The sequence below is a fragment of the Mustela lutreola genome, chromosome 6, assembly GCF_030435805.1.
Source record: "Mustela lutreola isolate mMusLut2 chromosome 6, mMusLut2.pri, whole genome shotgun sequence".
NCBI lineage: Eukaryota > Metazoa > Chordata > Mammalia > Carnivora > Mustelidae > Mustela > Mustela lutreola.
This window is the reverse complement of record NC_081295.1, coordinates 37,366,641-37,381,103: the sequence shown is the minus strand read 5'-3', so window position 1 is coordinate 37,381,103 and position 14,463 is coordinate 37,366,641. Positions and strand designations below refer to the sequence as shown.

The 14,463-nt window shown below is 34.5% G+C and overlaps 1 protein-coding gene across 6 annotated transcripts in view; it reads right to left on the bottom strand.

Moving 5' to 3' along the window:
• EPHA7 (EPH receptor A7) overlaps positions 1-14,463 on the bottom strand; it is a 171,140-nt gene that overhangs the window by 104,469 nt on the left and 52,208 nt on the right. For all 6 annotated transcript variants that reach the window (XM_059177055.1, XM_059177056.1, XM_059177057.1 and 3 more), the window contains exons 4-5: positions 6,184-6,339; positions 4,993-5,328 (exon numbers count right to left, since the gene is read on the bottom strand). In XM_059177055.1, the coding sequence (XP_059033038.1) occupies positions 4,993-5,328; positions 6,184-6,339 (492 nt within the window). The remainder of the gene's footprint in view (positions 1-4,992; positions 5,329-6,183; positions 6,340-14,463) is intronic.

The window sequence follows — 14,463 nt, the reverse complement described above, 5'->3', positions numbered from 1 at the left end:
CAATTATAAATTACTTCAAATTCCAATCAATAATGCAATGCACAATGTATAGTTTGCATTGTATTAAAATTTCCCATTTTACTATGGGCATTAAGAAGGCTCTTAGAGGTCTTCTGTCCAAAACCTCCTCTTTACTTAGGAGGGCTACATGAATTCAAATAAGTTAAATATTCAATTTTGACACTCTTTCTTTTTTAAGATTTTACTTACTTATTTGACAGAGTGAGAGAAAGAGCACAAGCAGACAGAGCAGTAGGCAGAGGGGAGAGGGAGAAGCAAGCTCTCCACGGAGAAGAGAGTCCGACATGGGGATTGATCCCAGGACTCTAGGGCTGTGACCTGAGCCGAAGGCATTCCCCCAACCCACTGAACCACCCAGGTACCCCTTTACACTCTTTTTGTGTTCATTTTACATTTGAAAAATACCGAGAGCATAGTGAGTGTTCAGTAACTACTCACTCTATTATTTCTACTATTATAATTGTTATAGTACTATAACACACTCTTCTATTCTAATAAATGTAACTGGTATTAAGCTAAAAGCTCAATTTCTATAATATGAGGAGTCAAGTAGCATGATACCATTTCAGAAGAAAATTCAAGTTCAAAGAGCTGAAATAACTTATCTAAAATTAAGTAATTATGTCATCGAATATCAAATCCTTTGCCTTTTCCATTCATGTCTCAATGTTTCCACTCTTGTAAAATCATTTAACTTTTCCTGTGTATGACTAGTTTCCTCATTGGAATTAATTGCACAACATTCATTTCAGCTTGATTATAGAAAGAACTGTGTTATACGAGAAAGGCACAGATGAACATAACATACTCACTGACCTGAAGAATAATTGCTGAGTCATTTAAATTTCTTTGGGGTAAGACCACATATTTTGATTCTGTATGCTTTAAAAATGACCTGAATTTTTTGAGAGATCCCACAGTGAACAGAGGTATTGTAAAGAGACAATAATTTTAGGGTAACCTGTTTTTATGAACTTTCATACTTCTACAGATCATTTTTGTGTTAATGCACTTAATCTGGAGAAGGAATGTAGTGGCACTTACAATGTCTTAATGAGTGAGCTCCTCTTGAGGGTGTACAATATGATTCCCTTGTTCTCCTGGCAAAATCAAATCTAATCAAATCTCGTGTTCAACACTAACGGGTATCTTTTCTGTGAGGACCTCCCTTTTCCCACAGATAGAATGGATCATTCCTTCTTGGGGTTTCTGTATTTTGTTCCTGAAAGTCTACAACATGCCTCACCTTATATTCAAGTGCTCTGTCATATTAGATGTGTAAATAAATTTATCTGCTACAGTATGGGCTCTTCATTAGGGTAGGTACAAACTTTTACCTGCCTTGAGGATAGGAACATTGTCTTCAACAGTGTTTGATACACACTACTCAGTACAGTTGGCTGGGTTAATATTATAATTGTTATATATTAAATTGTTATAATTGTTAATATATAAATTGTTATTAATAACATTTAAATAATCAGCTTTTAAGAACACTTACGTGATTCTTTTTTTTTTTTTCACTTACGTGATTCTTAAGATCATTTTTGTTCAAGATAACCTTCCAATGTAAAGGAAAGTTAGGATCATAATGTCATAAATTAAATGCATGTGCTTTCCTCCTCACTTATATATTTTTAAAGTACCTCTGACATACATATGTTTGACATGTGTGACTTCGCCCTTAATAGGTCAAATCATTCCTAACAAAATAAAACAACAATGAAAAGTGTGTGTGTGTGTGTGTATATATATATATATATATATATATATATATATATATCAGCCAGTTTATGTAGATCATATGTTCCTGACAAATACAAAAATTATTGAAATATGAATATCACATATTATTCTCTGTACACTTTTCATCTTAAAGATGATTATTGGCTTAAAGTAGAATCTCAGTATTAAGATAACTTGTGACTAGATTACAGTCATATTTTGCACAGGCAAAACAAAATTAAACTCCTCCCCCTCTAAGATTATAAAACTAATTGCCAATTCCAAGTCCCCATTAATGTCTTCCCCACACACACACTGGGAAAGATTAAGATTTTACTCTGTTTTGCCTTGACAGGTTCACAGCTAGTTATATAAAGAGAGGATTAATTCAGCATTCATTTTGCTACTTGCTACAGTAATATTTTTATGACACTAAAGAGTTTTTAAGTTTTTTCCAATATCTATCATCCAACATTTTATCTCCATTTTAGTCACGTAGAACTCCAGTGATCTAGTGAAAAGCACATAGCTCCTAACCAGCAGGGTTGGGGCTGGAGCATAGGTCCTTTAACACAAAAACCTTATGCTTACCCCGAACAAAGCATAAGGGGTAGTCAGTGTACTTCCATTTCCACAAGCACTGGTGGGGAAGGGGTGTTGTGTTCCAAACTGCAAAGCTAACAGAAAAGATACAAAGTGTATACACTACTTTTCAAACACTGGCTGATTATTTTCCATCTTCACTCTATTCTTATCCAGACACAGGGCAGATTCTCCTAATAAATCTCCTTATAGTAGGCATCGATAGATTGCTGATGAGGGGAATAACTGACCAGAGATCCTGATTTCAACTCATCGTTGAAATGACTGTAGCATAAACTAGGTGGGAGGTGATGCTGTTTGGTTAATAGAGAAGGAGAATTTCAAGGACCACTGCCAGTTTCCATAGATAGTAATGAACACAGGCAAAATTTCAAAGCATTCCTCCTTTAGAAAGAACAAAAATACAGGTGGCGGGAAGCAGCGGGAAGTGGGTATGGTATACAAATTCAATAGAATAGTCACTTATATATTCTAAATTTCCTCCATTAAATAAAATAAAGGAAAACTTCTGCCCCGCATTGGGGCTCCCTGATCAGCAGGGAGTCTGTTTCTCCCTCTGCCTCTCTGCACTGTCCCACACCCACCACTGCTCTCCCTTGAACTTGCACCCGTGTTCTCTCTCAAATAAATAAATAAAATCTTAAATAATAAAAAATAAGAAAACTTCTATAAACTTCTTTAATTACCACAGATTCCTGTCTTATTTAGATGCATTTCTTTCTGAAAGTAAAAATTTAAAAAAACTAACTCAAAATTCATGGGGTTTTAGCATTTGAGATGCAATAGAGACTAAGCAGTTCTGAATCAGTATTTTAGTATAAAAATATAAACATTGTTTCTTAACTTGCTTATATTTATTCTTCTTAAAATTTTTAAAATCTTTATTGAGGTATATTTACATGCCAAATTTACTCATTTTAAGTGTATAATTCAATATTTTCTTTATTATAGGAGCAAAAAAAAACAAAAACAAAAAACAAAATCAAGAACCAAAACAAAAACTAAAACAAAACAGATCCCCAAAGCAGTCTGTTTGGTGAACTCTATTTGTGGCATCAGTTCAGCAACTTTGGGTCATTTAAAAATAAATACAAATGTCCCTTCCATACTTGATATCACAGGGATAAAATAACAATGCTAGCGCAGTAGACCTAAGAGTTTCTACTAACAGCGATAGTGTCACAATCATGATCCTAAAATGTTTTGAACTCACTCACTGTAAAGTTAATGGTGACAAATTTCAATATAAAGCAACACAAGCAAATAAATCTGACCAAATGATTTGAAGAGAACAGTAAATAGGGTCAAGGCAAATACAAGGAATCAAACCAAATAAGTTCAACTAGTTATTTCTTTTGTCCAATTTTTGAAAATTTAACATTTTCTAAGTTGCTTTTCCTCCAGACTTCTGCTTTTACACAAGAGATCTGATTTGCAATTGGCTTTCAAATAAACATCAAAATGAAACCTTTAGAATAAGAGCCCACTAATCTTTTCAAAAAGGTAAGCATGAGACCAAATGCATGGATTTCATTCTGCAGATAAAATTTAATAGGTAACATTTTGTTAAAATTCAAATGGAAGTGAAGAATAGATTATTTTATGTCCAGAAATTTGGGATAATACTGGTTTCTGACAGACAACCAAAGATCAAGAAGACTTTGCTATAAGCTTATTATGATGCTCACACAACTCAGTACTCCAGGGCAGGTCCTATTTTATTAATGATGATGACATGGCACTTGGCTACATCTACTACATAGCATCTTCTTTCAGCAGCAAGACGTTGAGAAAGCCCTCAATTTCTGAAACTTCTTTCAGTAGTAAGATTTTCTGAAGATCTAGATTGTCTCCAATTTCTGAAACTTCCTTTCCAATTTGTATTTTCCAAAACATACCACAACAAAGAATGACTGAGCAGGGCACCTCGCATGCCAAGAAAAAAGTAAACAAAAACTGCTTTGATGCTAAGTTACGAGTTCACAATCATCATGGCTATTATTGCTTAATTCTATTTCTTTTGAAATCCTCATGAGACCTCCCAAGTCTGTGCTCTAATATTATGAACAGTAATGGGATCACCAATCTACTACTGATGAACTTAAAATTCCCTCATGCAAATTTTGACACCAACCTGTTATATGTTACGAATATCCCATTCTATGTGGTAAAATATTGGCTAACAGAAAGTGAGACAGGGCGTTCAACTCTTTCATCATTCTTAATTATCATGGAGATTTTGATCATAAGCGCATACCACACAAAAAAGTAAAACTGCAAGAACCAGCCTACATCTCATTTTGTCCAGAATTTTCACTCCCTTCCTCAAGATCTTTCCGCAGACCTGCTTGTCGTAGAACAGTCTTAACTGCCTTACAATTTATCCCTTTTTAGTTCTCCTGTCAGATCTCTGGAGATGTTAATGAGTCTAGCAATGGTTTAATAGGCAACAGGAGAAATAACAAAGAAAAGTTAAAGGTGTGAATAATCAACAGGCTAGAATAATCGAGTTCTGTGTAGCCAAGTTAACTAAATGCTAGAATAATCGAGTTCTGTGTAGCCAAGTTAACTAAATGCCCAAGCAAGACACCTCACTTAGGTAGTCGCATTATTCACTTAGTGAAGACAAACACAAAAACATACCTGCTTGGCCAGTGGTGATGCTGACAGCCGCGAAGAGCCTCTGGGATCGGCTTAAGTCAGAAACTCCATTTACAGCTTCCACTTCAAAAGTATAGTTGGCATGGGCTAGCAGGTCCATGACAGTGACATAGTTGTCCTCTAATCCAGTCTGCTGCGGCATGTATCCAATGTTACTCCCACAGGGAACACATTCTCCCTGCTCCCAACTGCACCGCTTACACAATATTCTGTAGGTTACATCATTTCTTCCCCCATTGTCTGCAGGAGGACTCCATTCCAAACTCACTGTAGTTTGGTTGATGTTGAAAATGAGGTTCTGTGGTGCAGATGGAGGCCCTGTGGAAACCAACAATAAACAAACAAATAAACAAAAATAGAAAAAAACAAACCCAAGACATGAATGAAAGGATCAGAATGGGCCATTAAGCTAGTGGCTCAATTACCATACAGAAAACTAGTTGAAATGCTTTCTTTTACATAAACATTTCATTACCTTTCCTAGAGAAGCTGCATAAAAGCCTCCTTGAATTCACTTGGCAAGAGGCTTTATTTATTTTCCATTTAATATGTCAAAATGAAAACAGGATAACAACTGTCTTTGTACTTTTGCCACAGTCTTTAGCTATTTTTCTTCCAAGCAATTAAAAAGAACAGTTAATGCACCTAAAAAAAACAGTTGTGCAGTTGTTTAAAAATAGTCTCCCTTTTAACCATATAACAGAGAATACATCTATTCATTCTTAATGTGCTCAAGAATGATTTACAGGAAGTCTGGGATTGGCTTTGGATTTGGGTCGCTCCAACATTCATTAACTGAAGCACCAAGATGTGAGATTTGCTCTATTTAGTGATGGAATTTTAATTTGTAAACCATGACATTTAATCACATTTCGCATCTAAGTAAGACTCAAATAATTCTTACATTTATTTGTGATTCTTATTGGATGCAAGTGAAAAATATCATTAAGATGCATCTTGATTTTGCAGATGTGAAAGTCTCACTAAAGATGACATAAGATGTATCTATTTTCTATTATTATTTAGCCTTATCAGCACATGAAAAAATGTAAACATTTACTAATAACGAAGAAGGCACTCACAGATCCGAAGCCTATCTCAACAATGTCACAATAATATAAACGAGTTGAAGGCTTCTGAAAGTCCTTCCCTACTTTACTAATATGAACTTACTTGTGCAGGCAACATACGGCGGATCAGATGGAGCCCTGTAATACCCATCCTCACATTCGCATCTTGAGGAGCCTTCTTTATCAGAAAAACTGTGAGTTGGACAACGAGAGCACTGAAGATCTTGAGAGGAAGATTTGTAGAACCCACGGCCACAGGCTGGGTATGCAAAAGAAAGTGAAAATAGAAACATGAGAGCAAATAGATGTTCTTAATTTCAGTAATATTTAGCAAAGAATAAAATAGGAAATTTAATTTCCGAAAAACAAGCTCTCTATGGTAAAATTTTGTTCCCATGTATGTCAATAACCCAGTTTTATTAATACTGCATTTTAAAGTGAAATAATAAAAATCAAATGATATGTCAACTTGCACCTATAATTGGCATCAGTTAAAAATCTAGAGCCATATGTATATAAAAAATATATGTTTATAAAAAATAAAAAAAAAAAAAAAAAAAAAAAAAAAAAAAGAAAAAAAAAAAAATCTAGAGCCCAAAACTGAACAGAAACATAACTTAATTGGACAGAAATATAGGATATTTAATTCAAATGAGTTCATTTTCAATATAATTTATATTTGTTGATACAAATTAACATACTTCAAAGTTATGTTCTCTTAATATAATGTGGCAGTAAATTGACTTTATGTGTTTACTTGGTTCATTTTGAAAAATATTAAAATAGTTTTAATTACCTGACTAGAAATATCAATGATACAAAAATTTCATCGGAAAATGGTAGAAATGTATATCCTCCCAAATTTTCAGAAAACGTCAAGATATCATTTCAACCAATTTTAAGTTATAAGGCAGGCTGCATTCCATTAAGTGAAGTTTCCTGTTACTAAAAATAACAAAATCCTATGAAAAGGAGAAACCTATTCCACCAGAAATAAGGAGAACGCCTTCAACTGTAAACAGATGATGACTGTTTCTCCTCTGCAAAGAGAGGTTAACAATAGTCACACTAACCTAGCAACTGCTCTCAGGAATGAATAGACGTGTACAAAGAATGTCTCTATCACCTCCTAGTGAGGCTGCTTTTACTAATTTATATCCTATTTTCTACTAAGTCCAAGCAGTCTTGAACAATTTTTTATCATTGATCATTTTATATATTTATCTTTAATTAAAATTAAGCAAATTAAATTTTCATTATTTCAACAATTTTTTTTAATTAATGGTTTCATACATTGAGTATATTAAATAAGTTTAATTTACCCTTCACTTTATCAAATGAATATATGCTTAGGTTTTAGTGACTTCAAATTTAATAGAAATTAATCATTATCTATAAGGAAAGATTAGTGAATAACATAAATTCAATTATGACTTTTAACTTATTATATTCACATTTATGTAATGTCCTCAACTCGGGCATCAGGAACGTAAGTGCATTTTCATTTTCAAGTGGGATAAACAATTGTATCTTATCAAAATGGTATACTGAGTCTTTCTCTACTTTTGTCCACATGCTCAGTATTTAATACATAATACGATCAATTGAGAGTTCAAAATCATCTTTTGAGCTTCAAGAAATAACGCTATTTCACACAAATGAGACAAGTGTTTTAGATACTTAAAAACTTAAAGGCATGTTATATTGCAAAAGGTAATTGATAGATATGTAAACAGAACTACAACCATCTCCTTGTAAATATACGATCCACTACTATCTTCAGAAGCCAGTCTGCCTTTATGGCTACCGCAATTCATAGAAGAGGAAGCATTCACAAACATCTTAGGAAAAGAAGCTTAATACAACTTCACATGTAGCAATTACTACAAATCTAAGGCACAGAGAAAATGAGATTGATTGCAAAATAGTATAACAAAAATATAACTCTTTAAAATGTTTCTAGGGGCGCCTGGGTGGCTCAGTGGGTTAGGTTAAAGCCTCTGCTTTCAGCTCAGGTTGTGATCCCAGGGTTATGGGATCGAGCCCCACATCAGGCTCTCTGCTCTGCGGGGAGCCTGCTTCCTCCTCTCTTTCTCTCTCTGCCTGCCTCTCTGCCTATTTGTGATCTCTGTCTGTCAAATAAATAAATAAAATCTTAAAAAAATAAATAAAATAAAATAAAATGTTTCTAAAGATACGATCTTGCCACATAAAAATGGTTAACTAGTAAAATAAAGGATTTGGCAAGGGTTTCTTTGGATAGAAATTCCTCTCTTTTAAGTATTCACTGTACCTTGCTTTATGTATTGTCTATAATTAAGTGATCACATATGATATCCGTAAGATAGAGAAGATCATGTTTTACTCACAACCTGCACTTTGATAACATTAAGGACCAGAGAATTTAAAAAGAAAAAGAAAGAGCCAGTTAGAAGAGACATGTGCTGACCATCTTTAATGACCCGTGTGTTAGTTTTTACAAGGAGTGGAGGCTAGGGAGCAGGGAAATGGGAAGCACAATGGTAACGTAATTTACCATCTACTAGGGAAAGCTTCCAGAATTAGTAGGCAGCACACTACCTAGTGGAATCCCGCAGAATCCTCATTCTCCCATTGCAAATAAAAGCTTCTAATAAAGGCGTAGTTTATTTTTCTTACAAATAAGGAGGGACATTTCTTGCTCAATTTGCATGGTTTCTAGAATATATATGGATCCTAATGTGGAGAAATTTAAAATCCTTATCACTCAACTTTCAAAGTTACATTAAATTCCGTTGCCACTTTAACAGATGGGAAAGCAGATTTGAAGCAAAAGTAACCTGAGTTCTTCAAATAATTGTTTGTCTAGGTTAAAACTGGATTTAGAACACAGGACTGCTGATACTCAACCATATGCTATCCACCAGCCTTGACTGCTCAATGAGCCAAAGTCTGGCACTTATTCACTGGGTCTCCAGGGCTCTAGTTACCCTAAAAATTAATTTTTGATGGGTCCTTGTTGTCTTTCATTATACCCTTTTACTAATTTAAAGCTATTATTTTAATTTAGAAAGCTATGAAATAATAGCCTAACACACCTCATAGAAGAGATACTAAATAGGTATTCTCAATTGCACTGTGAATTTTGGCATCGAAGATGCCTGAAAAATTGTGGCCTACATGCATGGGTATCATTAAATAGATAATGATAGAGGCAGTACCGGAAAAATGTGGTCATCAAAGTCTTAACATTTTTTCTTTGAAGTAATATTCTGTTTCAGTTCAGTTAATATTGAAAATAATAAGTTGTGACAAGACAGTTTTCACCTAATCTCTAGGAAGACTATTAATTTAGAGTTATTAAAAATAAGTACAAAATCTTTGGAGCAATGGTGTTAAGAGCAAAGCCAAGAACATGCAAAGGCATAAGCTGTATCTCTTAGGATAATAGTGAGCAACTGGGTGGTAAAAAAGTTTGGGGAGGAAGTTAACAGATGCTCTTAAAATTACAATTTTAGATGAGATATCTATACAAAATAGCTTGAGTAAAATACTCAATGCAAGAAATGGGGGGAAGTGGCACCCCACAATCAGCCACATAGGGAAGAACAAGGGGACCCCTGCAAAGGCTCCCGAAAAGGCTATGTGGAAATCAAGGCAGTCTCTCCTCTCTATAAATGTAGCTGGCTTTCCAAAAATTACTAGTACAAAAGTTTTTAGAGGTAAATGTCTTCTGAAACCTCAAGGATACATTCCCTTTATACACAGCTATGAAGTATGCAAGAATAACTTGCTAGATATTGTCCAAATGTGGCTTTGAAACTTTTCTTTCTTCGCTTTGTTTCTCAATTTGTTCAATAGCATTTGAACTCTCAGGGTAAACTTTAATTCATATAATATGAGTGCTATGGTAAAGTTAGTTACAACAAGAAACATACAATTTTAATTTCCTGCCTCTTGATGTTTTTGCTTTTTTAAATTAAAGATTATTTTTAGGTAATGTTCACTAGACTGATGAAGACTGGGAATATGTATAAAATTTGTGTTCCATATTTAATTATTTTTGTAAAAATAATCTTTCACCTATTATTTGAGTAATAGTATTTTTTCAGTGTTACCATGAAGACCTGGATTGATTCTTTTGATTGCTGTTGTTGTTGTTGTTGTTGTTTTTGGTCCTTGGGGCCCTAATGAATAAAATAATGTAAGTTCATTACCCCAGAGCTGAGAACCATAATCTTGTCAGATTTCATACACCAAGCAAGTTTTCACTTAGTCCATTCTAATGAAAAGCCATCAAAGAAAAAGGGAATCTAAGAAGCAAGTGAAACTTGTTTACCATGCACTAAAAATACAGTGCAATACATCCACTAAATTATGGTACAATACACTCTACTACAAGACCTGTTATACTATTTACTGTGATGAAATAAATATAATCTATTATGCTCAATTTCATCTATATTTCAATAAGAATAGCGCCCTTATGTAACTACATTTGTTCAAATAATGTTTGAGATTTCAATTCTTTTAAAAAAGAACACAAAAGGCAATAGGGTTTCCCATTTATAAAAGAATTACTTAAAAGTAATAATACTGCAACAAATTTGGAACATGAGGACATTTAAATACATGAGAGTTGTTACTAAAGTCTTGTATTCTGATTTCGCAGCTAAACTCTCCTCACAATCAGATTCCGAACTTGTGTTCAACGGATGTCAAGTGTTTAAGCAACAGGGGGCCAGGACTTTGAGCATATACTTGCGTGATGCACACAGTCTGTGGAACAATCAGCGTACTGGTAGAACAAATCTGTGCTCAACACAGATCAACAATTCTAAAGGTCATCCTAGAAGCCGTAGACAAATTTCTGGGTAGGTTAAGCAATTAGGTGAAATGGAATATCTCTTCCTTCTGAATGAGTACGCAGATACTCAGACTCTTTGGTTCTTTAGTTTATGACCTTTAAGGGTAACCTTGTGTGTGTGTGTGGGGGGGGGTAGATATCCTATTGGTTATATTTCTAAAGACCCTTTCCCATAAACTGGTTATCCCAGAAAATCCACATACTTGTAGAGTTATTCTCTAGAAGAAGATTCTTCTGGTCCTTAATGGACTCTTTGGAAATCTTAAACTCGACTTCTAATCTCAGACACAACTGACAGCAACCGGGACTTTCAGGCACTGATGATCTATATCTTGGTCAACTGTCCTCCATGACTGCACATTAGGGATGCTTTGAAAAAACCCTAATGACTTGGCCTTATCAAAATAATTGAATCATTACTAGGGTCTGGACTTTTCTGTATTTTAAAAGCTTTCCATGTTTAGAACCATCTTCCAGCAAGTCCCCGGATGCTCCAACTATCAAAATTTTCTCCAACTATCAAAATTTCTAAAGAATGCATGACAAGATATCTTCACCATAAAATTGATGAGGGAGGAAAAATAAGATACTATTAAGAAATCTAATAAAACAGAATTTTAGGAAAAGTAAAAGGAAGAATGAAAATTCATTAATAAGCCAATCAAAAATAGGCATAGAATGTGAATAGATAGTTCTATATGGAAGACATACAACAGCCAATGAAAACACACAAAAATGATCAACATGATTTTTCAGCACAGAAATAGAAATCAAAACCATAACGAGATACTACCTATACCCAGTAGGATGGTTATAAGAGAAAAAAAAAAGGGGGGGGTTAGCTAAAACAAGTGTTAGCAAGAACATGGAAGAGTTAGAAGCCTCATACCTTGCTGTTAGGGATGTAAAATTGTACAGCCACTTAAACAAAAACTGGCAATTTCTAAAGAAGTTAAAAGTGCTTAGCTACCAGATTAGCCAACAATTCCACTCCTATGTATATACCCAAGAGAAATAAAAATGTGTATCGACACAAAAACTTACACATAAATGTTCTCAGTGAAATTATTCATAATAGCCCCAAAAGGAGAAACCTAGATGTGCGTCAACTAATGAATAAACACAATAGCATATTATTCAGTGATCAAACATGGATGGATGAACCTTGAAAACATGAGGCTACGTGAAAGAATACAATCACAAAAACATTTCCCTTATATGAAATGCCCAGAATAGATAAACCTATAGAGACAAAGCATAGATTAGGGGCTTTGAGGAGCTGAGGCAGTGAGGGGAAATGGAGAGTGACTATTAATGGATATAAGGTTTCTTTTTGAGATGACGGAAATGCTCTAAATGTGATTTATAATGACGGTCATACAACTCATGTCTATACTGAAAAACCACTGAATTGTTCACTTTAATGGATGAATTGTACAGTATGTGAATTATGTTTCAGTAAAGCTGATATATACAATGAAATCCAGGGGCGCCTGGGTGGCTCAGTGGGTTAAAGCCTCTGCCTTCGGCTCAGGTCATGATCCCAGGGTCCTGGGATAGAGCCTCACATCGGGCTCTCTGCTCAGCAGGGAGCCTGCTTCCTCCTCTCTCTCTCTGCCTGTCTCTCTGCCTACTTGTAACCTCTGTCTGTCAAATAAATAAATAAATACATCTTAAAAAAAAAAAAAGAAATACATTAATAATATAACTTCAAATTGAACATATGAGTAAGCAAACATTAAGAAAAAATGCCAAATTACATCTGTTGATAGTGTGCTAGTTTGTCTTTCTAACACTTACACTCTATATTCATCTATTTTTATAAAGCCATAGTTAGGAGGCACCTGGGTGACTTAGTTGGTTAAGTGCCTGACTCTTGATTGGAGCTAAAGTCATGATCTCAGGGGTCATGAGATCAAGCCCTACAAAAGGGCTCCATGCTCAGTGGGGAATCTGCTTCTCTCCCTCTCCTGCGTCTTCCCCACTTGCAGGCTTTCACCTTCTCTCTTTCTCTCTCTCTTCCCAAATAAATAAATAAATTTTAAGAAAAAATTAAAGCTGTAGTGAGGCATAACAAATTAAATATGAATTATAAAAATATTAGAAAATTTTAAACCTATAATCCAGGTTATACTCTATAATCAATATATTTGTTTACCCATGTGTTAATTTTAGTTTCATAAATAACAATTTTTCTTTTATCTGAAGAGTAGCAATTTTATTTGAACAATTTTTTAACAATAGAAAAAGAGTCTTATCAAAATCACACTTATAATTAGGAGAGATTTTTAATTATACAGTTAGTTTTATGTGAATATCTGAATAGACCTTAAAAATTATTTTGATTTATCCTCATCTCTTTGTCAGACAAGGGAAGCCCCAGCCCCCCCCACCTTTCTCCTACCATAAGCTAAGCAAATACCACAGATTCAGCTTCTTCAGGTCTCACACTCTGTTTCCAGACCTGCGATTTGAAGCACAATTGAACTTTTTCTGAAGGAATTATGTGTATATGTCTGTGTGTAAAATATGAGGCTTTGCAGATGTTTCCGGCCGCAGTTACGCAGCTGCAAAGAGTTTATTAATTATGAACTATAAGAGGATTGTTCTGTAACTGGAACTTTCTGGGCCTTAATATTGTTGTAGAACCTACACACACACTTAGTTAGGGATTCTAATGACTGTTGTTATTTTATTTATTGCAGATGGACACTGTACTTAATCCAGGGCCTAATTCAGAGCAAAGCTAGTCTGTTTCCATAGGCTCTTTCAAATACTTGTGTCATATTAATGTCTATGCTCTGTAATGCAAAGGGGAAAGCACAGCTTGCAGAAATAGTACTCCCACTGCTCAAAGTGCTGACCTCATCTGGGATGGACAGATCCAGAATCTGTTTTTTAATCCTATTGACAGGGCCTCAGTGGGAATAATTACAAAAGTCTGCCTGAAAGCCAGACCTCCTGTCACTGATATGCTATGATTTTTCACATTGAGAATGAACAGCGGGCAGAGAGGATAAAAACAACATGATGTAACGAGTGTATTACAGCTTGCCAGGCACCATCCATATTACCCTACAGCTAACTTGTAGGAGTTTAGAGAAGAAATGATGAGGAATATAAAGTTCGTGATAACAGGTGCTCAAGTGCTGAAAATACTGGGGGATTTTTGAAACTAACAAAAGAAAAATTAATTTCAGGGCATTATAAATATATATGTGTGTTATTTAATTGAGTACTTAATGTTTTGTTAATACCATACAGTGGAAAAGAAACAGGTAAAATAAGAACCTTTTAAAGTTTTACATTAAAACTTTTTAAAAAGGCTGTAAGAGAAAAGAAAACAACGCATTATGTAAAGACTGCGTTTTTGTCCTTTATTATCAGTTTGGAATACGTTAGGAATTTTACTGAGGTTTGACATTAAAATGCTTGTTATTTTATCAGAAAATTGCTGTAATGATGTCACCACCAAAATGATAAAAAAGAGTAAAAAATATCAAATTAGGACACTGAGATCTCTTTGGTCTTATCTTC